General features: G+C 41.1%; 3 protein-coding genes across 7 annotated transcripts; 2 read left to right on the top strand and 1 right to left on the bottom strand.

Moving 5' to 3' along the window:
• Positions 1-99: 99 nt before the first annotated feature.
• Positions 100-9,631, top strand: ppp1r3ab (protein phosphatase 1, regulatory subunit 3Ab). Of its 3 annotated transcripts, none has more exons than XM_079683505.1 (5): positions 100-174; positions 2,736-3,567; positions 4,055-4,122; positions 4,211-4,308; positions 5,530-9,631. In XM_079683505.1, exons 2-5 carry the CDS (start codon positions 2,789-2,791, stop codon positions 8,275-8,277), a joined length of 3,693 nt encoding a protein of 1,230 aa, XP_079539631.1. In that variant the 5' UTR covers positions 100-174; positions 2,736-2,788; the 3' UTR covers positions 8,278-9,631. The 3 variants fall into 3 exon arrangements, with proteins under 3 accessions (XP_079539631.1, XP_079539632.1, XP_079539630.1); XM_079683506.1 differs by lacking the exon at positions 100-174 and adding an exon at positions 206-407; XM_079683504.1 differs by lacking the exon at positions 100-174 and having other exon boundaries at positions 1,022-3,567.
• A 3,637-nt stretch (positions 9,632-13,268) lies between these two features.
• On the top strand, positions 13,269-20,440 carry samtor (S-adenosylmethionine sensor upstream of mTORC1). Of its 2 annotated transcripts, none has more exons than XM_079683513.1 (5): positions 13,269-13,542; positions 16,136-16,277; positions 16,396-16,515; positions 16,959-17,073; positions 17,957-20,440. In XM_079683513.1, exons 1-5 carry the CDS (start codon positions 13,383-13,385, stop codon positions 18,590-18,592), a joined length of 1,173 nt encoding a protein of 390 aa, XP_079539639.1. In that variant the 5' UTR covers positions 13,269-13,382; the 3' UTR covers positions 18,593-20,440. The 2 variants fall into 2 exon arrangements, with proteins under 2 accessions (XP_079539639.1, XP_079539640.1); XM_079683514.1 differs by lacking the exon at positions 13,269-13,542 and adding an exon at positions 15,803-15,942.
• A 46-nt stretch (positions 20,441-20,486) lies between these two features.
• LOC307040557 (uncharacterized protein) lies at positions 20,487-24,016 on the bottom strand. Of its 2 annotated transcripts, XM_079683512.1 has the most exons (5): positions 23,858-24,016; positions 23,100-23,488; positions 22,854-22,995; positions 22,676-22,748; positions 20,487-22,459 (listed from the first exon to the last, which is right to left on the bottom strand). In XM_079683512.1, the coding sequence occupies exons 2-5, from the start codon at positions 23,476-23,478 to the stop codon at positions 21,557-21,559; spliced, it is 1,497 nt and encodes a 498-aa protein (XP_079539638.1). In that variant the 5' UTR covers positions 23,479-23,488; positions 23,858-24,016; the 3' UTR covers positions 20,487-21,556. The 2 variants fall into 2 exon arrangements, with proteins under 2 accessions (XP_079539638.1, XP_079539637.1); XM_079683511.1 differs by having other exon boundaries at positions 23,100-24,016.
• Between the last annotated feature and the right edge of the window lie 76 nt (positions 24,017-24,092).

The raw sequence follows: 24,092 nt of genomic DNA, 5'->3' as shown, positions 1-24,092 counted from the left end.
ATGTCCGGCCTGCAGTACGGCCTTTCAGTTCCCCCCAACAATTTGAATTGAAATAAATCAACATGGAACCACTAATCACTAACTTTGTTTTCCCCGGCGTCTTATCGGAGAGCACACACCCAGTAACCAAGCAACCAAGCTTTACTTAGCGGCAGACGGCAGTCAGAAACTCAGGTAGGCTATCTTCGTATCTATATGGGGATGTGTAAGTTCAACCGTATTTGGTTGGAAAGCATCTAATGTGGTGCTTGGCTAAAACCAGTGGAGGGGAACGTGTTTGAAGTCCGCCGCACCTTTTGCAAAAATATTTCGTTTTTTTTGCAAATGTAGCGTTAGCTAGTGCAGCAGCTCCCGCAACAACAAAGTGCGACCTCCGGTCGACGTTTGGGCTTGAATACATTTACTTTGTAAGTAATTATGGGACTTATTTCTTCTTTCGTAGCAATTTTCCTTCATACTTTCTTACCGTGAAATAGGTCTTAAATTTGTATTCAAAGTGGTCTTAAAAGTCTTACATTTGAGTTGGTGAAACCTGCAGGAACCGTGCAGGGCTCCCACTGGGTCTCAAAAAGTCTTACATTTGATAATTAGAATGTAAGGCCTTAAAAGGTCTTAAATATGATCAACAAAATAAGAAAGGTCTTAAATATGATTTAGAAGGTCTTAAAAATGATCGGATTTGAAAGGTACTTCTGTGTTGCGATCACGTCTACATTTGTTTTACCCGGCCCAAAACAACTTGTTCCCATTGACTAACATGGGGAAATAAGAGACGTCTGTAAATCGGTGGATACTTTTTTTTAACTAAATAAACTACCCATTATGAACTATTTTATAGCCCTTATTAGAATCATTCGGTCCTTAAAGCTGTAAAATGCACTAAAAGCCGAATCTAGATTTATTTTCTCTCTCCATTCATTCTACTGAGCCGAGAGTGGGAGCTCGGGGGGTGGGGCTTAAGGGGCGCATGCTCTGTAACTGCACATAAGGGTTCTTCTCTGGTTCTTCTGCTCCGACTGCCAGGCATGACGAGTAATCTGTGACGTTTCGCTCTCTCAAAAATTGGGCCACTTTGACTTCCTGCGCCAATTAGCAGCTCTCAAATGAAAGAACGAAACCCTGGTTGCAGTCGAATAGTCCATTTAGCTTAGGAACCTTCCTAACGGAGTGAAATTACCCGAAAGTAACTCAGTGGCAGCCATGACAAGTGCCGTTCGAATTCTCTAGAGGAAAGGAGGCTTCAAACTTCCTTTATAACCTCCTTTAGTTTAAGAACCACTGGACCTCCCTTTACAAAAGGAAAGGAGAAAATGCTGCCCCACAATGCCTTGCAGCCGCAAAATTTGCCGTCACACAACATTCGGCCGTTCACGGAAGCAACCGATTATGACCGAGAAATATATCATGAAAGTTACGGTGCTTATTAAGCATTTTAAAACGGTAACTTGCCAAAGTGCTTTTGTTTTGAACGTTCATCAGTATTATAATCAAAAAGAGAAATATGAACGTTAGTTTTTACTGAAATGATCAACATTTCACAGTCTTTACTGAGCTATGTGTGGTTTGTTCCAGTTTTTTAAAAGATGTTTTAATGGTGATATACACAGTGATAGATGTTAAGGACTAACGTTCATAATAAATATATTTGTATTGATTTTAAGATCTTTTCATAGTTCATACAATCATACGTGTAGTGGCTATTTGTCAACAACAATACAACTTAAAAAGGCCACTGAGGCACCAGGTACGGCGGATCTTACGCAGATCATGAGTGAGTAAATGAGTCCATTGTCCAGTCAAGGCATCAACGTTTTGTGGTGTTTATTGTCTTCACCTCGGCAAGAACAATACAGCAAAAGGTGTTTGCTAGACTCAGCCTTGATACTGCTCTGATGCTGGTAAAAAACCATACACCTTCCCGGTGCTCACTCGCTGCTGCCGTGCCCCGATTGTCCTAAATACACCCAGCTGCGTGCCCAAATTGACCCATCACCTTCAAAATAAAAGCATCCCAGCTGGAACACAACTTAACATAAATTACATGGCTGCAAATTAGCTAGCTCTACAAAACAAATAAATACACAAAATAAATGTGAATAGCTTCCACACTTATTGTAGTTGTAAGTGCACTGCCTTGCGGCCTGTAGCACCGTCCTTGATGGAGCATATGTGTGGGCTGGACCTGTATTTTAGGAAAGGAGCGAGCAGAGAGTCGAGTTGTCGATGCTTGTTCAGTTTTTCTGTGACTATCTGTCTCACCCTCTCAGACTTTCAGTTGCGCGCGCTACTAAAGAGACGCGCTACCATGGAAACCAAACAATGGTGTAGCTGTATTAAAGTCCGAGTGGAAACAGTCCTGAGTAAATCTGATTTTGTCAAAAATCGGGAGAAATGCGGGAGAAATATGACCCCGGGAGAGGGCAGTGAAATCGGGAGTCTCCCGCGAAAATCGGGAGGGTTGGCAAGTATGATTACAATAGCTACATAAGAACAATGTCAACAAAACTTTAGGAGCAGTTTTATTGGTGTAAAATAAGATTCTTAACAATCAATATTGTAAATTTGATCACAAACGCTTTGCCTGAAGGCGGCAAGAGGATGATATGTTCTCCTCCTGAGATTAGACTACTGTACATAGTTTAAGTCCCTTCTGGCCTATTTATAGTGTGGGCCCTTGCAACAATGTCATCTGTAACTCGACTCCATCTGTTAAGTCGGAGCATGTTGAATGTCAGTTGCCAGAAGCAGAAGCAGTTCACTTTCCACCAACTCTCCTACCGAGAGCCCCATGGAGATTGTCGGACAACCGGGACCTTCGGGGGCCTGTAGCCTCCTCGGAGTGCCCCTGCTCGGCTGCTGGGACATGGACGAAGATAATTGTGAGGTGCTGATCGGCATCAGGCCGAAATCATCGCCTCTCCCGAGGAGACGGAGCTCTGTTGAGGAGGACGAGGAGCCAGAGACGCCCTTGTCCAGCTCCAGGAGAGTGTCCTTTGCAGACGGAAAGGGCCTCAGTTTGGTGCGAGTTAAGGAGTTTGAGACTTGGAATGTGCCCAAGCTGCCAGAATGCAACCTCTCTGTAGGGAATGCTAAAGATGCAGTGGAGTACTTCTTATTTCCTGCAACGTTCTCACTTCCGTTGTCTACTGAGGAACTGTTTTTGAAAGTCCAGACACAGAAAGTGGAGTTGGAGAACATTGAGTTAGTACCAGGGACCACAATACTGAAAGGAGTGGTCCGAGTTCTCAACGTATCCTACAATAAGGCGGTATATATCCGAACCTCTTTGGACTCTTGGTCGAGTCACTTTGACCTCCTGGCAGAGTACATGCCCGGGTCCAGTGACAGTTTGATGGACCTTTTCTCGTTCAGGCTCACCCTGGTGCCTCCGTTTGGGGAGCAGGGAGCAAGAGTGGACTTCTGTCTGCGATATGAGACTCCGTTGGGGACTTTCTGGGCCAACAATAACCACAGGAACTACGTGCTGTCCTGCCACCAGAGAATGGAGGAGAGGAAAGAGAAACCGCAGAAGGAAAATGTAAAGAAAAGCTGCCTAAAGACTGTCAGGTGAGGATGTAAAGTGTTTCACCGGTTGTAAAGGTCACTGCCCATAATAGTTTTAGACACAATGTAATTCGTTTTATTTTCATGACAGGAGAAATGTCCAATATGCTAAAGGTGGAAGAGCAGGCTGGCCAGTTTCTGACATAGGATTTTAAAAAATGTGGGCTACAGTTAATCCTGATATATCTCTGGTATTGTTGTAAATATAGTATGAATGCCATGAAAAGAGAAGACAAAGTCAAAAGACATTGAATTGTGTAGACTAGCTGAACAGGTTTATTAAAGTGTATTATGCAAGGCCTGTATTTGTATGCAATGTACGTTTTAAGCAAACGTGGTGTTAGTATCCTATCCTATAGTATTTCTTGATTGAAATTTAAATATTTTTGGTATCAAATCGTTTCATATCTCAACATGTTGCACTTTGTGGTTTGTCCCTTGTTGAAAGTCACATAAAAGTCTGACTCATCAAAATGTCACTGATCCACAGTCAGTCCTTCTCCGCTGTGGAAAACATGTCTGCAACCGAGGCTCCATCTCAGGAAAACATTTCAACAGGTGATGATTGATTTCGCTAATTGTAGAATTAACAAAATTAGGAATTTTAATATGCCTTGACGTACATTTTAATGTCTCTTTTCTCCAGATGTGTCAAAACATACAGAGCAAGCGGACACTATGAAAGCAAAGCAAATCTCTACAAACCAGTCCGCAACATCTGAGGAAAATCGGCAGAAATTATTGGTGAGAAAAATTAAAAAACACAAAATACTTAACTGTCTCTTTTTCCTTTTTGGCACATTCAAACCAAGTCACAACAATGCAGTTTACTAATACATTTTATGGTTTGTGTTTGCGGACATTAGGCCAATGCGATACCATTTTGCTACTAGGTGAATAAGCATTTATATACTGTGAGCTACATCGATTGGCAAGTAGGGATGTCCCGATCACCTTTTTTTGCTCCCGATCCGATTCCGATCATTTGATTTTGACAATTTGCCGATACCGATTTTTCCCGATCCGATCTTTATGCAATGCATTAAGAGAAAAAAAGCATTCAAGTTGTCCCTTAAGGTTATTTTTTTTATTTAAATTGGATATTCTATCCAACATGGATATAGCTTCTTTTTTTCACAGCAGCATTGGATCAGTTCAGTTGTGCAGCATTGGATCAAAACAAAATAAAGCTTATCAGTACTCGTTAGCTTACTGCTACAATTAGACACTGCGCCCTGCCCACTCTGTTGCTAGATTTGAGAGAAATAAGCAACCAGGTCTATGAAAACAAGCCCCAAAGAAGCAACACATACATGATGTTGTGTAATTTGAAACCAAAACTAAGGCCTCAGGATGACTTTAAGACTTGAACATGGTCATTTTTGTTTTGTAACATTGAATAATAAAAAAAAAAAAATCCAGATCCCCGATTTTTTTCTCCCGATTCCGATCTTTTGAAAATCACGTGATCGGCTCCGAGCCCCGATCACGTGATCGGATCGGGACGTCTCTATTGGCAAGTTACTTGGGATTTTCAAAATATTCTTAAAATTCTAAATCCTTTTCATCGGACTCCACATGATATTTTTGATTGCTTAAACTATCTTTTATTCAAGTACTTTAAAACATGTTTGATTCATTTTTGGCTATAATAGGAGGTTAAAAGACACCATGTCATGCTATTGAGGTACAGGAGGAACAGAACATGAACCCTGGTGCAATTTCTGAGGGAATATCACATGACCAAATAGCACCAGAGTAAAATCATGTACTCAGCACCTAAAGGACATTCAGTGCTGTCTGCAATTCAATTTGTCATGCATGATATTTCAATACTTATTTTTGATTTTCTTTTTATATTTAGGTAAATAATGCAGTCATGTCATATTATTTATTCAGATCATGTTACACCTAACACCATGTGAGAAAATAACGATGATATATATCCCTGTTGTTGATGGACAGGCCGAGAGCAAACAGGCCTCCAGCCAAAGAAATCGCAGGAAGGCTGCAAGGATGGCTTGGCTGAAGGACTACTTTTCACAGGAAAATGGAGGAGCGGATGACACTGAAAGAGATGAATCACCTCCAGAAGCAAAACAGCCAGCCCAAGAGGAAAGCCCAGAAGAAAAGCGAGCAGATGTGCGATATTTTCCCGAGGAGAGCAGTCAATCAGAAGGTTCTTACTTTGTTTCTGAGTCTCTGGAAACGTGCAGTGCACCTCTCCTTGATGTTTCACATGATACGTCAACTACACGCCACTACGTGTCCAACAGTGAGACAGCGAAATCTGAGAGTGTCACTGCCGAAGATATCTCACTCAACCCATTACATCCAAACGGTGAGCCCGCTCCTGATGAATGCCGAAATATCAACAAGTGCGTCTCAAAAGCTGAGGAAGGCCACTTTGCAGTGAAACCAGCTGACAGTATTATTTTGGAAGTGAGCATTGAAAGCCTTGTTAGCGAGGCCAACAGCTTCACATTTGGAAATGTGGTGGCTCCGCTTTATAATCAGGTGCTTGGCAGAGTGGGAAGTGAAAGTGATCGGGGAAATCCAGTACGGGCTACACTCAATGTTGGAGACTTACCTCAGAGTAACTGTCACTCTGTAGGGAGACAGACTAGCTGTACAGGGCATGATGACAAACTTCAAGGGGATGTGATTAAATATCAGAAATCAAAACAAGAATGCTTAGGTGCCCCTCCAAAAAGTCCTCAAATTGAAGAGAAGGAAAGCTGTTTGAGCGACACAGTAAACAACATCCAACACCACGTAGAAACTCAAGATGATGTTATTCATTTAGACCAGAGATGCACCATCACATCGGGGGTTCCAAAAAACATTGCAGAAAACGTAGTTGTAGATCCACACAGTGCAAACGTTTCAATAACACATTCGTTACAAACACAAGCACCCACAGAAGACAATCTCACCCAGGACCTCGAGGATCATACATGTGCACAAACTAAAACTACTCTAAGTGAAACACTTACGGAAAGTGAAACTCATAAAGCCATGGCTAATCTAGAAACCTCATTCATGTCACCTCTAACTTATCAGAGTGAATCAGACTGTGTTAGTGACGAGGAAGACACACAGACCAGCTCTATTGGCGAAAATGGCTGTAAGTGTGTAGAGGAGTCAAACGTAGATAACGTAAGCAAAACAGGGATAATGTCGACACCCAATGGCCTTTTAGAGGAGAATAAACTACTAGAAGCTTTACACAATTTGAATTCAAAGCACATCAATAGTTCTGCTAAAAAAGAAACTGAGGAAAAGGACACTCTGATATCTATTGAAACTGATAAGAGCAACTCGCATATAGATGGTTCAAAACACTCAGCTGAAGTTAAGGTCATAGGTGAGATAGCTGAGTCAGCGGCAAAACCCAGAATAACTAATCACATACACAGTGATGTGCTCAAAGACTCCCAAAAAATAGAGCATCGTGAAATTGTCAATGCTGTCCCGAAAAGGGGGGATTTTTGTATAGCAGACACTACCGAGGTAAACTGGGAAATGATGGTTGAAGAAGAGGAGAACAGCATGTTAACAGATGAAGAGGAGAGTGAGGTCATATGTTTAAAAGCAGTGGAGAAACACCAAGGAGAGTTGGAGGACACATTTAGGGAGGCAGCATCAGAGATCAGAGATACAACACAGACCGACGACCAAAAGATGGAGATCACAACTGCCAAAGACGAGGAGAACAAAGCTGAGGTTGCAGATGAACTAGAGGGCAATAATGGGGTTATAGAGGAGGATATTGGGGAGATCTTGGCTGGAAGACATAGGAAGGAAGTTGAGGAAGAATTAGAATATGTTCAAGAACCACCCGAGGAGATTGAAGGAGAGAAAAAAGATGAACAAGAGGAGATAGAGTTAGAGATACAAGAAGTCAATATTGAAACGACAAATATCCTAAATGAAGAGGAAGAAATGACGGATGAAGTCAAATCAAGGGAGGGTAATGGAGAACAGGAGGATCCAGATTGGGAGGGAGAGTCAGACATCATGCTTCCAGAGATTATAGAGGATAATGAAGCAGGGGGTTTTGAAGAGAAGGTAGACTTTACACAAAACAAGGATGGTCTATCTGCTCTGGTGAACAATGAGCTCAACAAGAGAGTAACTGACAAAGAAAATGGACACATCCCAAATGAAATGCAAGAGACAGATTTCCAAAGCAGTGCGAGAGATGATAACGAATCCACAGCTGCAGAGGAAGGCTCCTGCATTTCGGCAGAAGAAGCTGAAATCGACAGCGAATCAGCGGAGTCCGACTCAGACGACGAGGTGGAGTTATACATGCACTGTCTGAGGGCCGTTCACACCGGGGCCCAGAGCAAAGACGCGGGTTATGTGCAGGGCTTACGGTCCTACGTAAGCAAAGGCAAACTGCTGTCCACACGCATGCCCTCCATCAGTGAGTCTCTGGATGAAGAGCAACACCTGGGCGGCCTTCAGGACAGCCATGAGGAGACGGCAGACTTCCAGCCCGCAGCTCTGCCAGCGACTACTGGACATGTGTCATGGTGGAGAGAGACTTTTTCCTGCAGCAATATCTCCAAAACATTGTTATACGCCACCTTGTTAGTGGTATTTTTAGCCGTGGTCCAGCGTTATGATTTTCTTGCCTGTTTCGGGCTCTACTTGGGATCGGTGGTTTGGCTCTACCATCAGGCAGCCAGGACAACAACAACATAAGAGGTAGAATTATAATTGGCTGTGAACGGTAATACTATCATTAGAATTTGATATTTTCTCTTCATTTGAACAAGTGGTATTAATAATGGTCTAAATGGAAATAGTTGGTAATGGGCATTAATTTAGAGTAAATACGACACATATCAGATGAAATGCTGTATATTCCCTATGGGAGGATGTTAACTCTGTTGTCTAGAGTATGTACACATTTTATTTATGCTTTATTTTACATAAAACTCAGTATTAACGCAGACAACAGGCGGCGTACCATTGCTCACACTGACACATATTTTTGGTGTGTGTGTGTGTGTGTGTGTGTGTGTGTGTGTGTGTGTGTGTGTGTGTGTGTGTGTGTGTGTGTGTGTGTGTGTGTGTGTGTGTGTGTGTGTGTGTGTGTGTGTGTGTGTGTGTGTGTGTGTGTGTGTGTGTGTGTGTGTGTGTGTGTGTGTGTGTGTGTGTGTGTGTGTGTGTGTGTGTGTGTGTGTGTGTGTGTGTGTGTGTGTGTGTGTGTGTGTGTGTGTTCTATACATGTTTTTGTTTTGTAGGGTACATTTATTTTTCATAAGTCTTGAATAAATCAATTGTGTTCAATGCTTTTAATACTATTAGTGTTCAAAACTGTTTTGTGTTGTTAGAGTAGAAAGGGGATCACTCTTTGTTTTACTTTCCTGTATACAAATACCTAAAATATGTACTTTCTTAGTAAAACAGGAAGTGTTGGAGGCAGCCTAATATCATGAGGAGTAGTAGTTAGGTTTGGGGCATTATGGAAGCCTCTGGCATTTAGTGAACAACTCACAAATATTTCCTTCACCTGAATCAAGGTTTATTACTAGTGTCTTTTAATCTATAGAGGTTAAATATGAATTCCCATACTGGGAGTTGAACCCGGGCCGCCTGCGTGAAAACGAGGAATCCTAACCGCTTAGACCATATGGGACTTGCATTCAGTGATACATTATCTCAGAGAACTGTGGTCATACCCTGAAACCAGATTATAATTGTTGGATTATTCATGTCTCCAGTGTGTTTACATGTCTTAATCCAAGGCTGCAATCTGATCAAAGCACGTATGATGTTATCACTTATGAGTATTCAAATATGTTTGACATCAGAGATATAGACCCTGATAAGATGCTTTGTAGTAGCCTGAAAATCAATGTGAAGAAAGCAGCTGCTGGGAGAAAATATAAGTTTGATAGTTTAACGTTGTTTTTAAAGGTTGTTCTGTCCTTATCTCATCTTGCCAGCAAAGTTGTTCTAAATAAAGGACAACCCTTGAGGTGTGTGTCAATGTGGATTTCTGACATACTGCCTTCAGTGTCAGTCTGCAATAAATCAATAGACTTCTTTCGATGCTTGTTCAATGTTGTGTCATTTTGTCTCAGAATGAATCAACAGGGAGGAACATTGAGTCCCTTGTGGAAACAGCATAGCAAAAGTTCCCTGTTTGACCTTTGGCTTGTAGCTGTGTTTTGAGCTGAACACAGCTGCAGCAATGTCAGTACAATCCACCGGGAGGAAGATCACGCTCTTTTGCCAGATGAACACGAGGTTGCTTAGCCACCAAAAGAAACACTTACATTTTCAACAAGTGACACATACAGATAGATAACTGACAGTGCTAAGAGCTTGATCACCTTTCCAGACATGTCTTCTAGATCAATTTCCAATTATCGTCTTCATGGACATGTTATTTTCTTTTATTAACTTGTAATCAGTGAGTTGAGTTTAATATAACCTTTAGATATCTGGGATTCTTTATCGGACCGTGATATTTCAAGAACATTAGATCAGACATATAGTTACAAACGTATTCATTCAAAGTCATTTATGTTTCATTTCTTATCATGACATCACCCAGTCAATTTTTACTAGCCGTGCAGTGGGGTTTTTTGTTTCAATGTCTCATCAGAGCACACTAAGGGGTAGAGTGACCCTAACACATGGTGTAATTAATATTTGTATAACAGCCAAGTGTTTAATCCTGCAGACTGCAGCTATGCCTGTCTGACCTCTTTCTAGGATGTAAACTGGGGCAAAAAAGTATTTAGTCAGCCACCAATTGTGCAAGTTCTCCCACTTAAAAAGATGAGACCTGTAATTTTCATCCTAGGTATACCTCAACTATGAGAGACAAAATGAGAAAAAAAAAATCCAGAAAAACACATTGTCTGATTTTTAAAGACTTTATTTGCAAATAATGGTGGAAAATAAGTATTTGGTCAATAACAAAAGTTCATCTCAATACTTTGTTATATACCCTTTGTTGGCAATGACAGAGGTCAAACGTTTTCTGTAAGTCTTCACAAGGTTTTCACACACTGTTGCTGGTATTTTGGCCCATTCCTCCATGCAGACCTCCTCTAGAGCAGTGATGTTTTGGGGCTGTCGCTGGGCAACACGGACTTTCAACTCCCTCCAAAGATTTTCTATGGGGTTGAGATCTGGAGACTGGCTAGGCCACTCCAGGACCTTGAAATGCTTCTTACGAAGCCACTCCTTCATTGCCCGGGCGGTATGTTTGGGATCATTGTCATGCTGAAAGACCCAGCCACGTTTCATCTTCAATGCCCTTGCTGATGGAAGGAGGTTGTCACTCAAAATCTCACGATACATGGCCCCATTCATTCTTTCCTTTACACGGATCAGTCGTCCTGGTCCCTTTGCAGAAAAACAGCCCCAAAGCATGATGTTTCCACCCCCATGTTTCACAGTAGGTATGGTGTTCTTTGGATGCAACTCAGCATTCTTTCTCTTCCAAACACGTCTAGTTGAGTTTTTACCAAAAAGTTCTATTTTGGTTTCATCTGACCATATGACATTCTCCCAATCCTCTTCTGGATCATCTAAATTCTCTCTAGCAAACTTCAGACGGGCCTGGACATGTACTGGCTTAAGCAGGGGGACACGTCTGGCACTGCAGGATTTGAGTCCCTGGCGGCGTAGTGTGTTACTGATGGTAGCCTTTGTTACTTTGGTCCCAGCTCTCTGCAGGTCATTGACTAGGTCCCCCCGTGTGGTTCTGGGATTTTTGCTCACCGTTCTTGTGATCATTTTGACCCCACGGGGTGAGATCTTGCGTGGAGCCCCAGATCGAGGGAGATTATCAGTGGTCTTGTATGTCTTCCATTTTCTAATAATTGCTCCCACAGTTGATTTCTTCACACCAAGCTGCTTACCTATTGCAGATTCAGTCTTCCCAGCCTGGTGCAGGTCTACAATTTTGTTTCTGGTGTCCTTTGACAGCTCTTTGGTCTTGGCCATAGTGGAGTTTGGAGTGTGACTGTATGAGGTTGTGGACAGGTGTCTTTTATACTGATAACGAGTTCAAACAGGTGCCATTAATACAGTTAACAAGTGGAGGACAGAGGAGGCTCTTAAAGAAGAAGTTACAGGTCTGTGAGAGCCAGAAATGTTGTTTGTTTGTAGGTGACCAAATACTTATTTTCCACCATAATTTGCAAATAAATTCTTTAAAAATCAAACTAGGATGAAAATTACAGACCTCTCTCATCTTTTTAAGTGGGAGAACTTGCACAATTGGTGGCTGACTAAATACTTTTTTTATCCCCTCTGTATACAGTATTACTTGAGGGCGGTGATAAATTATGATTAGTGATATTATTAGTATGTGGATCAGCATTGAAGCCAAGGAGAATTTCAATACGAAGATATGGTGCTGACTTCACACATAAAGAAACATTATAATGTTTATTTAGAATATATATATTCACATTTAACATAACATACAATTTACATGAGAGGAATTACAGTTTCAGAGGCCTTTCTCCTGTCTTTGTTACAAACAACTTTTCCTGGAGCATTGATATAAGACCTCATAACGATGTTCCATTAATACCCACGCACAGTTTTCATGGTGAAATTAATCCCAACCATGACTAAACAGTGAAACCACAGCTAAGAAATCTACGCACTGACCATCATGTGCTGTGTTTGTTTTTGGAAGTCGGGATTAGTTGTGTTCTGCAATAACGTATAAATGCAGTTTGGATAACACAACTTTTGATACAACTGCATTGTCTTTACTTTGCACTGAATTCAGAATTTGAGCAGGACAAAAGCTGTACTGAAAGCTACAAATAATATTACTCTCAAAACTGCTCAAACCCTGCCAATCCTTTGCTTTTTGAAAAATGTAGACTTCAATTTACACCGAAATGTAAATGATCATTGTCAGCAAACTAGTACAATGATAAACACATATTTATTGGAGATCTGTCTTCAGAAATGTGGGAACCACACACTATTGAAACCATTGGGTGGCACTACATACACAGTGCATGTGAAATTGAATGCATAAGAATGAAATACAACATGTTAACCATATAAAACACGTATGTATTTGTATAAACCTTTTTCCATTCTAAAATATGTTTTTAAACTGATAAGATGTTTGTCTTTTCTCAAACTATCCCATCATGGCAGTATAGTAATGCAGTTTTCATCAATGCATTGCCTCTTAACAGCAGTGATATGCAGGGCTCTTAACACTGAAATAATTGATTTACTATGTGAAAGAAATATATACAGATATTAATACATCTAAATAAAAAGCACACAAATTAAAAGAGAGAAAATAATAGATACCTGTACTACAACTTTAAATATTTAAATACAAATTCAACAAAATTGAAAAATGAATGCATTTTTTAAAGAGATGTCAGAGCAAATAATGAACACAAATAAAAAATATAAATACATAAAATATGTTGCATCTGTTAAACTGTCTGAAAGTGTTACATTTACATATGCATTGAGTCATGTTATCATGTCATATTCATATTATAAAAAACATACTCTATTTTTGTGTCATGTCATGAGGTTTTGAGATAACTTCAGTAGTTCTGATATTTCCGAGCTGCATTTAAACGCTCCATGGAACGCACGCAGGATACGCTACCAGGCCTCTGATTGGAAGCCGCACTGCCAGTTCTACAGCATGTGTGTCAAAGTCAACCAATCAGCTTGCGTTTTGTTGGCTAGTCTGCCGTTTCGCCGGTCGGTGTTTTTTTACAGCTGGGTAAAAGGGGAAGCGAAGCGACTGGCGAAAACAACAGCAGCAGCATCTGCGGTGCGGTGCTATGGACCTCAGGGACAATGTCGAGACCGGGGAGACGGAAAAACACACCGAGCTGTTCTACGTGCCGATACCGGAGGAAGAACCGTGCAAGAGGGAGCAGGAGAAGCTGTCAGGGGTCGTGAAAAACGTCCACAGAAAACTGCGCAGGAAATACAGAGAGGGTAAGCAGCAGCTGCAGGGCCCCTCGCTCTCTGCATGGCCCTGCAGCCGAGGAACTAACACTGAACCTTAGCTCTTAAATTGTAAATGTAATACTTTCTGTTAACCAGAGCACCTCTAAAGATGACATACTCTGCTCCTTGCTAACGGTTTTGTTTTTGATACTTTGGTTAGCTGTTATTCAGGCATTGTAGCATTATGCAGGCCTTTAAAGCTGCTTAACAATAACATTAAAAACACTGCTAAGGTTATTTCTGCTCACATTTAAGTCCCTGGTGTAAACATGTTTTATCTCTGTTGGTTAAAACCAGCGTGCATTAGTGTAATAGGTTACCAATAATCAGGTGGTGGAAAATGTATTCAGATTGTCTTCTGAACTATAAGTATTAATACTACACAGTGAACATATTCCATTACAAGTGAAAGTCCTGCATTGTGAACGGTACTTAAGTAAAAGTATGTAAGTATAATCAGGAAAATGTACTTACAGTTCTGTAAAAAGAGTCAAAGTACTCTAAAATATAAAAATAATATATATGTTAATGAAAAAGCATCAAATCACATTTCAGAAGCAGAAACGTTGATATGTTTTACTCAAAAATAAATAATAGTTAGCAACATTGAGTAAATCTACTTAGTTACTGTCGTCCGCTGCCCATAAAAGACACTTTAGAGCCTATCTCTTGAGACAATACACTACCTATTTCCTATTTATTGCCTATATATGATAACTGGACTGAGCAAACTTTTTGTGCAACTTTTACAACTCTATTGTTATTCAGAGATAGACAAACTGAGTAAATAACAACAAATTTGGTCAAAACAAGTTCCTCACAGATTCACTAATGCAGTCTTTGTTAAGTCTTTACTTCCACTGTGAAAGAAATGTCCCTTACGACTTACTCGTAAATAAAGATAATATTCAAATGGACACTTTGTATAACATTTGACTTCAGGGTGGATTTACTTCTGCTTTTGCAATTTGGGGAAGTACAAAAAAGGCAAAAGGATAACCACTTGGTCGGCGCAGATAATGATGCATCTCTGAAACTGAGATTTCAGACCAAATGTTTATCCGGTATATTGAATGACATCTATCTTCAATCAGAACAAAACCCACAACACAATTTAAGACTATAATTGTCCCTTACTGATGCAATCATGTCAAACAAAATGGAGCTTAATCCTCTCATGTGCTTGTGTTCCAGTGATGTTAATAATAACGTTTGTGGATCTTTTTTTTTAAAACTCTTTTATTGATTTTGTTCGTGGATCTTTCTAAAGCTGTATAAACTGCATCAGGGTTGAAATTCTACAATAGTTGTGTTTTCAGATCAACAGCTATCTGTCTTGAGAACTAAAACATCTGTCTTGTTTCCATTTATTAGTCATTTTAAATAATAGCATGTTGTAAAATGGGAAGTTTGGAAAAACCCTTTCAGCACTCGTCAGCGCTGATTGGAAGTGATGCAGTCTTTATATCGAGAAAGGAAACATTATTTTATCATTAACTTGTAATTGTTGCACATTAGCTATTTGCAGGCTATATTTTTTATGTAAGTATGAAAGCCATAAATGTCATGATTTTAAGTTATCTTGTCTGCTTAGCTCATTTGTTTAGCTTGAATGCTTCTGAATCAAGATATCCATTTGAGTAAATCACTGCTCCTGAATCTCAGAGACCACAGGGCGTCCTGCTCTTTGCTTCAAATGTTTAGATTGCTAGATAGAGAAGACTCTGAACAAGACAACTTTGAATTGTTTACACAATTCATCAAACTTTTCACAAAGGAGCTTAATCTTTTTTGAGTCCAGGTTTTGCTGGTATGGGTGTACTTGTATGTGTTAAAACACAACATAGCCAATGATGTAAGGTTTTTAAATGATGTTAATAAGAAGTCATTTTTGGAGGAAATCCGACACTGTTCCGAGTTAGCGGCTAAACGGTTGTTTTTGTAGAATGTAACGGCACAGAGAAGTGTCCTGCTAGCGGACCTCATGAGTGGTTAATAAGTAAAGCATGATCTGAGAGGCTTGGCATTGAATCACAGCGTCATGCTCCTCCAGTGCTGCTGTTTACCACCACTCCTCTTGTTGTCCTTTCATTTCTGCAAATCTCAATCTGAGGTTTTTTTCCTTGTGGTCATGGGATTTCTCCCTTATCAGAGTGTTTGCCTAGGCTGCAGGCTGTTAACTGTGAAGAAATGCTGAAGGGATTTTTTTTTTTTTTTTTTATAACTATGAAATAGCTATTTGAGTCAGATTGTTTTTCGAACGAACAGTTGCACTTCTGTGCTGGCAGAGGAGAGTCGGCATGTACTGCAGCAGTTAATGTAGCCTGAACTTTTTAAACAGAAGTACTGCCATGTTTTGTTGCTGAAGGGGATAACCGAAGTTGGCAAGTAGGTTGTGAATGTTTGACTTGGTTTGGATTGATTTGTCACACTCAAAGAAGACAAGATTACAATTTAGATATAGTGATACCAGTAGATTAATCTAACTGTGAACGTATCAATCCTTTTAGTGTTTGAAGTCTTTGATTTGATTGTTTTTATTTGTTAGTTCTGTCCTAAATTTCCAAAATGGTTTCCTCAGTGGGCGACTTTGACAAGATCTGGCGCGAGCACTGTAAAGATGAGCAGACGCTGAGTGAGTACGCCCTCGCCATGAAGAATCTCGCCGACAACCACTGGACCAAAAAGTGTGAAGGAGAGGGACGCATCGAATGGTGTCGCAGGTAACAACTCCAAACAGCATCAGGTTCAGATCTCATGGCAGTGAAATGTGACTCTTCTAAATGTGTGCTCTTGGGACATGTCTCTGTCACTTTCACAGTTAAGTTTTTTCTTCCACAGTGTCTGTCAAGAATACTTTTTGCAAGGCGGGATGAAAAGAATGTTAGAAAAGGATGAGAAGAGCGCCATGCTCGCCATGGGTCTGTCTGCAGGAGCACAGCCGCACAGCAGCATGCCCCGGTGAGCACACGGTCCATCCTCGAAACATGCTTAAAATGTGTTGTCATTGTATTGTTTGGAGTATGTTTAAGAACATCTTACCTTTCCCCCATTACTTTGAAATGAAATACACAAACAGGCCTGATCATTAAACCACAGATCAAACACTAATGTTATTTATGAAGAGGCGTTTATTTGTTTGTTTCTTAGATTAAGCATCTCCGGTCATATTTCAGGAACTCGTCAACAATAATCTTTTTTTAGTAACACATCATAATTGCTTAACATGTGCTGTCGTTTTATTGAAAATACGAAATGGGCTCTTGCATGTGATGTTTTGTTTGTTTGTTTGTTTTGGAAAATAAATCATCTGTTGGTTGAAATATGTGTCCTGAAAGACAAAGACGCACTGTTGGAGGCAGAAGTCACATGGTTTCAACACTTGTTCCACATTTGTGTTGTAGCTCTATGTCTCCGCTGGGGAAAATGCGCCTGCTTGACGTCGGAAGCTGCTTCAACCCTTTCCTGAAGTTTGATGAATTCCTCACAGTCGGGATTGACATAGTGCCTGCAGTTGAGGTACGGGGGCTTATTTAACTAATTTTGTTTGAAATCCTTGTTGACACAAATAAAGTGCTTCTTTTTTTTTTTTTTTTTCCTGTCGGGTGATTTAGTGCTGGCATTACAGAGCAAAACTCAACAACAGAAATGACTCACACAGGGCTATCAGGGTTGTGGTTTTACAGTATGTGTCAACAAATTGTGCAAAAAGCAGAAGAAAAAGGGCCTTGAAGTCTGCAGCTGCAAGTGGAGGAACATGAACGTGACACTTCATCAAAAAGAGCAAAAGATCAGAATCGGAAATCTTTTATTCATCCCACGCCTGGCATATTTACAGTGTTTAAACAGGAAACAACCAGTTCAGATAAAAGGCAAAACGTTGCATTAAAATACTTGTTATCTTTCGGTTTGAGTCAATAAAGGATGCTCAGAATAAAAACTCATATTTCTACATAGAATAAATGTAAATATAAAAATAAAATTATGAACATTTAATTACAGAAAAGGAAAACAAAAATCTAAGCAGTAATATATTTAGTGTTAAAATTAGAGCAGTGACTTCTACAGTACATATTTCATTGTAGATCGAGCAAACAGAGAGATGATTTCTGTTCCTGTTCATATACTGTACACACACTTACTTGTGTACATGTACATAAAAGGCACAACTAAAATCAAGTCAATAAAGAGGGCCGGCAAACAATAATAAAATAAAATGAAGAAATACACAACCAGGGTAAAAATGTCATAAGTATCAGCATTTCAAAAAGTAAGTGAACATATAAAGTATTGAAAGAGCCACTTATAAGATGATTAAATTGTAAAATTATTAATTAATTAATTAATATATGCAATTAGATTAGTATTAAAAGTGCTGACATTTTAGTTTCTTCTCCTTCAGAGTGTGTACAAGTGCGACTTCCTCAACCTCCAGCTCCAGCAGCCCCTCCAGCTGGCGAGCGACGCGGTGGAGGCCTTCCTCCGCCAGCTCCACAACCCCATCGACACGCTGCCCGCCCAGCTGTTCCACGTGGTGGTCTTCTCCCTGCTCCTGTCCTACTTCCCCTCCCCTTACCAGCGCTGGCTCTGCTGCAAGAAAGCCCACGAGCTGCTCGAGCTGCACGGCCTGCTGCTCATCATCACGCCCGACTCCTCCCACCAGAACCGCCACGCCCTCATGATGCGGAGCTGGCGCGTGGCGGTGGAGTCGCTGGGCTTCAAGCGCTACAAATACATCAAGTATTCCCACATGCATCTCATCGCCTTCCGTAAGGTGTGTGTGGCCACCACCAGCGATTTGGTGTCACGCAACTACCCGGAGATGCTCTACATCCCTCAGGACTTCCACTCCAACGAGGAGGAGGAGGAGTGTGCCGACGTGCCGGTGCAGGCGCGCTCCGAGTTTGAGGACGACCAGGTGGCGTGGGGCTTCACGGAGCTCCCCGACACGCCCTATGACTCGGATTCTGGGGAGAGTCAGAGCGGCTCGCTGCCTGGCTTCCATGAGCTAGAAGACCCCATCCTGCTTCAGAGCTAGGCTGGCTAAAACCAGCTACCCTGCCTCCTTTCCTCTTCTGTCACCTCCCCTTCAACTGCTGCGCTGCCAAAATGTTAACCTGCTGCAATCTTCTCCCACGTCCCCCTCCCTCTCCTAAAGACAATGCAGTTTGCACAGTGTAAAAGAGAGAAGTTTACAGATTATTTTATCATATCCACACTCGTCTGAGAGTACACACACATACACGCACATGGAAACGAATACAAACACACACACTAAGATGGATATATTTTGATAAAAATCTAGGTTTTTTAAAGAGTTGGACAGTGAATGCCCTAGAGATGTCTAAGCTCCCTGCTCCTTGATTTACAAACCATCTTTCAATCAGCTTTCAATAACAAATACTCTGTCTCTATTTGAATAAGCTAGTGTGATAGGCTGCTCAGTGCAGAGGAATAAAAGTGACCCCAGCAGTCTGACAGGAGTTTGGTTGCACTGGAGAGATTTAATGACTGGACTGGTACGCTTGCTTCTGTCACAGTCATGCAGTTAGACTTTCTGAAAAATTCTTGATGTTCATTTAGTTTTCCAAGAAGAAAAAAAAAAAAGTTAAACGTTTTAAAACATATCTCTATATTCTTAACAATCAAAAACATTGGTGTTGTCCGGCGTAAAGTGTGACAATGCAATTTGAACTTGGCATCCTCTAAATGACTTGTGTATCTTTTACAAGAAAGTGGTATTCGTAGCATTCTAAATATTTCTCAGAACCATATGGTAGAGTATTACTAGGTTTACTAATGTGAAACTGTAACTGTGTTTACTCCTTGCCTAACAAGGTACGATTGTTTCGAAGTAGGTATTAGACTTGTATTGTTCCTCTTCTCGATGTCCTCTCAAATATTAGATATTATCATCCTGTTAGATTTCCGTTACAAGTTTGTTCTCCAGCAGAGAAATAGTACTGCAAGTCAAATGGACTTTAAAGCACCAGTATCCTTTGACACCGTTTTTTAACTTTGATGTAAATACTCTGCCTCCAAAAAGATCCAGATCTGAGTTCCTCACAGACAATTCTCCTTGACAGAAGAGATTTGCACTAATGTTCTGTTTTAACATACAGAACCAGGTGATGAACTAGTTCGCAATAGCAAGCAAAATCTGAAGATGCTGTGTCCGACAGACGGGGGGAGATTTTAGCTAAAGACACTACCTGATATAATGTTAGTGTGTGTTCCCGCCTGTCTCTGGATGGGTGAGATGTGTGGCTGTGGTTGGGTGTGTCAGTGTGAATGAAGGGAATGAGTCCAAGTGGATGTGTTATTGTCAGTGGCACTTTATCATTGATCCCAAAGGGTGTCACAAAATGTAGTTATTGTTCCTTTGATGACAACAAGATGGGCCCAAAAATAATAATACCAGTAAGTCGAAGGTGCCTTCTTTGTTCCCATTTACTGTTTGTTGCGAGCAGACTTTTGTGCCACTCGAGAAAATGAAAATCATACCTTTTTTCAAACAAATACATATCCAGCTTCTTTGGCCAAACAGAACATGCAAACTATCCGATTCTCCTTTGTCATATTCATGGTTAGCAAGAATTGAGTTCAGTGTTGATGTAATGCAGTGTCTTGTTTCCATTTGCATATCGTTTTCCAGTTAATCCACATCTCTCTGCTGATATGTTCTTTGTTTTAACAGGAAATAATAACGGTTCACATTACCACACACATTCAGACTTTGAAGTTTTGTGATCAATTGGCGCATTTGTCTTCCAGTTTTTCTGTTGGTCCATTTGCATGATTTGTTTCATCTTCATTATCAACAATGCCGAACAATGTGTGCTTATAGTATGGTTGTATTTCTCTTTTATAAATGAATGTAAATGTCTCTGGTGAGTTGTGTGTGTTGTACTTTTTGACTTCTAAACATAGGGGAGAGCGGGGTAATGTGAGACATTTTTTACATTTGCTCTCCTGTAGGCGAGCTAAAATGATATATCAGTAAAATTTACACATTTCCCATTAATTCAGGATGTTTCCTAGCACTGGAAATGATCAGAATGTCTTCAGGACAAAGGGCAGTGAAAATATGATTGTTTTTTAAAAAGTGGTCTTGTGTCTCACTTTACCCCAGCTAAGGGGTGAACTGAGACAGACTAGAGAAATCAAGGGGGTAAAGTGAACCACTTACCTTTTCCACTTTTAAACTACCAAAACAACACATGTTGTAACAGTTAGAATCCTGACAGATAGATTGACAACCACACATTCCAAAACTAATGTCGGATGCGCAACATAATCATGGGGATTGGTCAATTTAGCACATTTTTTAAACAAAGTAACTCCAAACAAAGTCAAATACAACATAATATATTTCAAAGTGCTTTAATAAACATTCAATTAACCCTTTAACCAGTTAGATTAGAACACGATATGATATGAACATCAGCCGCATATTTAAACAAGGCCTACTCTACATTCCAGCCCTGCAGGTTACAGGGAAAGGTGAAGAGTTGCTCTCTCCGTGTTGTTCCTCCAGGCCTATTAGGTTGAGGCAGCTTCTTCACCACATCACCTTTAGGAACATGTGCCACATCCTTTTCTTTCATAGCAAACGTGGGTCTCTCCCACTCTCTGTTGTTTCCCTGGGTTTTTCTGAGGAATTGGGTTAGTATTTCGTCCCCCTCAACCTTCTCAACCATGCCAACATAACGGATACTTCGGTGTTTTGTGGCAAAGTTGACGAGGACGAAGTCACCCACGGACAGATCTTTGTTTCCGGGGTCACTCCTCTCATCTTCAGAGCTCTCAAAATCATCCTCAAATGGGACAGGGTCATCACTCTCCTCCGAGCTGCTATCTATGATTTTCTTCTTGGGTGCCTTCTTTTTCGGTTTTCCCTTTTCTTTGCTATTTTGCTTTTTCCCTGCAAGTTTCTTTTGTCTCTCTTCATAAGCCTGTTCTATGATTTGCTTCTCTGGAGTATCTGTTAAGATGGCTGTCTTCACACGCTTTCGTTTTGTTTGTCCTCTGGGGGGACATTTTGGAAGTGGTATGATTTCCTGAGGAGACACATATCCAGATCGTGAGACAGCTGGCGAGGCACATCCATGTGGACCATGCAAAGTGGATGGAATAGCATCAGCGAGTGGAATAGCATCTGCAGCAGGTGGTTCATCTGCAGGGGGTGGATAATCTGCAGGCCGTGGACCATCCGGATCATCTGAAGTGGATGGACCAGTGGATGCAGGCCGCAGCTCAGGGTTTGGCCGGTCTGACACCATGGATGGTGCAAACGCCTCCTCAGGGAAAATATCTCTGTTATATTATGGGAAGATCCCAGTGGACTTGAAGCCAGAGGTGATATTGCGTGTGTCACTGCTGACAAGAAGGCCTCGTTCACAAATCCTGCAATCTGATAGATGGAGACTGTTTTGCCAGGGTTAGATCTCATCCACCCATCAAGAGCTCGGCTGTATAGGGTCTTGAACGGGCCATACACCGTCACGTCGAGAGGCTGCAAGCGATGGGATGTGTGGGGTGGGAGGGTGAGCAGAACAATACCATTACTCTTTGCTTTCTCCACTGCCTTGAGTGAGATGTGAGCTCTCAGATTATCCAGGATTAGCAGCATGGGATGGTCAGGAGTGCACTTAGTGTGCTTTATCAAGTGATCGAGGAACTCAGGCCAGGTGTCTTCGTTCATCCATCCTGTTCTGGTGGAGGCACCTTTGGCTCCTGGAGGTGCTCCTATCATGAAGTTGTCCTTAAACCTAACTCTGGGGAAGACAAACATGGGAGGTATGGCATTCCCAGCAGCATTCACTGCACACACCACAGTCACCAGTTCTCCTCTCTCAGCTGATGTGATAGAACCAACTTGCTTTTTCCCTTTCTCTGTCACAACCTGAATCAAGTAGAAAGTTTAGAATCAATGGCATGTGCAATCAGTAGGCTACTATTGGTCTAAAGGTACATTTTATTTTGTTGCAGTCCATTCATTTTTTTCTAGTTCACAGGCTCACAACATTACTAATAGCATTAGTTTCAGCATTCTGCCAATAGTTAGCTGGTCATTATCACAAGCCACTCAGTATCAGTCTGCTGCTCTCTAGTAGCTTACCTGCCGTGGCTTTTGTACTGTAAAGACGCCTGTTTCATCCACATTGTAAATCATGTGTGGAGGAAATGTGTGTCTGTTAAAGAAGAGAGGCAAGGGAAGAACCTTATCAGAATCAAAACCAAATCTTACAGGTAAAGCCTCCATAAAACATTTGCAACTAAAGAATTAATTCTGTCACCTGTCCATCACTACAGCCAGATTTGTAAAGAACTCCCCCACTGTAGTCTTATTGAAGGCTATAGCCCTTCCCAGGGATGTTGCCTCCGGAGTTCGGACAGAGAGATGGCGACGGGCTAGAAAGCTGCCAAACCGCTCTACTCCTAAAGAGTGGACAATTCGTTATTATAAGATAAGCTTTGTGGCAAGATCAGTTGGCCTAAGTTGACCTACAGAATCATGTGATCTCTTGCGCACCCTAGCCTACCTGCACATTGTTTCTCCATCCAATTGGCAGGGACAGGGATATGGTTTTTGTCTGCATATTCAAATGCCAGTTCACGGCACTTAACTGGAGCAAGGCCATGGAACTGGTCAGCCAGTTGTTTTAAATGTTGGGCAAGCTCCTCCTCCATCTCATCTGTCAGTATTCTTTTTGCCTCAGCTACTGCACCCCAGGCTACTGATTTAACTCTCCCTTTCTCTATTTTCTTAATGAATCTTTGGAGGGTTGTCTTGTCGATATTTCGTTCCTTTCCTGCTTGTCTTAAGGACTTCTTTCCTTGCATGACCTCTGCAGCTGCACTCTCCATCTCTGTGAGGGGTGTTTGGCCCCAAGATGTCGTCCTGATGTATCGTCTTGGCATGATGACTTTTCTACAATGTTTATGACATTAAAATTAAAACATATGTATTGTAATATTAGACTAAAATATATATAAGACTAAACTTAACTTGTGCTTCATGTCGGGGTAAAGTGAGTCAGCGTCTCACTTTACCCCACAGCATCTGTCTCACTTTACCCCACAGCCACCATTTTAGAAAAAACAACATCTCTAGGCAATTCAGGCTAATCTTTAACTAGCATCAATCACATGGTTTTATATGTTGGAAGTTCATCAACATGTATGATATAAGTTTTTCAACCTGAATCAATTTGCTTTGATACTACAGTTGATTACGTTCGCAGTAAGAAAATTTACTTTTACATGCAACAAACACATTTTTGTGAAAAAAAATACTTACCACAGAACCAGCACCAACTTCTCCTTCATGACAAGTGGGGGGTGGGAAGGGGTTGAAAACATTATGGTCACATGACCGCAAATTTGTTTCTTTGCCTAGTTACAGCGGGTGTCTCACATTACCCGGTGTCCCACATTACCCCGCTCTCCCCTACATGTGTCAACTGGTGTCAACTCAGTGTGCTGCTGCTTAAATGGAGTCAGTTGTGAATCCGGAGATCGAGCAGCGAGGTCTT

This window comes from Notothenia rossii (genome assembly GCF_949606895.1).
Source record: "Notothenia rossii genome assembly, chromosome: 5".
Classification (NCBI taxonomy): Eukaryota; Metazoa; Chordata; class Actinopteri; order Perciformes; family Nototheniidae; genus Notothenia; species Notothenia rossii.
The sequence above is the reverse complement of the archived record's forward strand: the minus strand, read 5'-3'. Positions and strand labels throughout refer to the sequence as shown.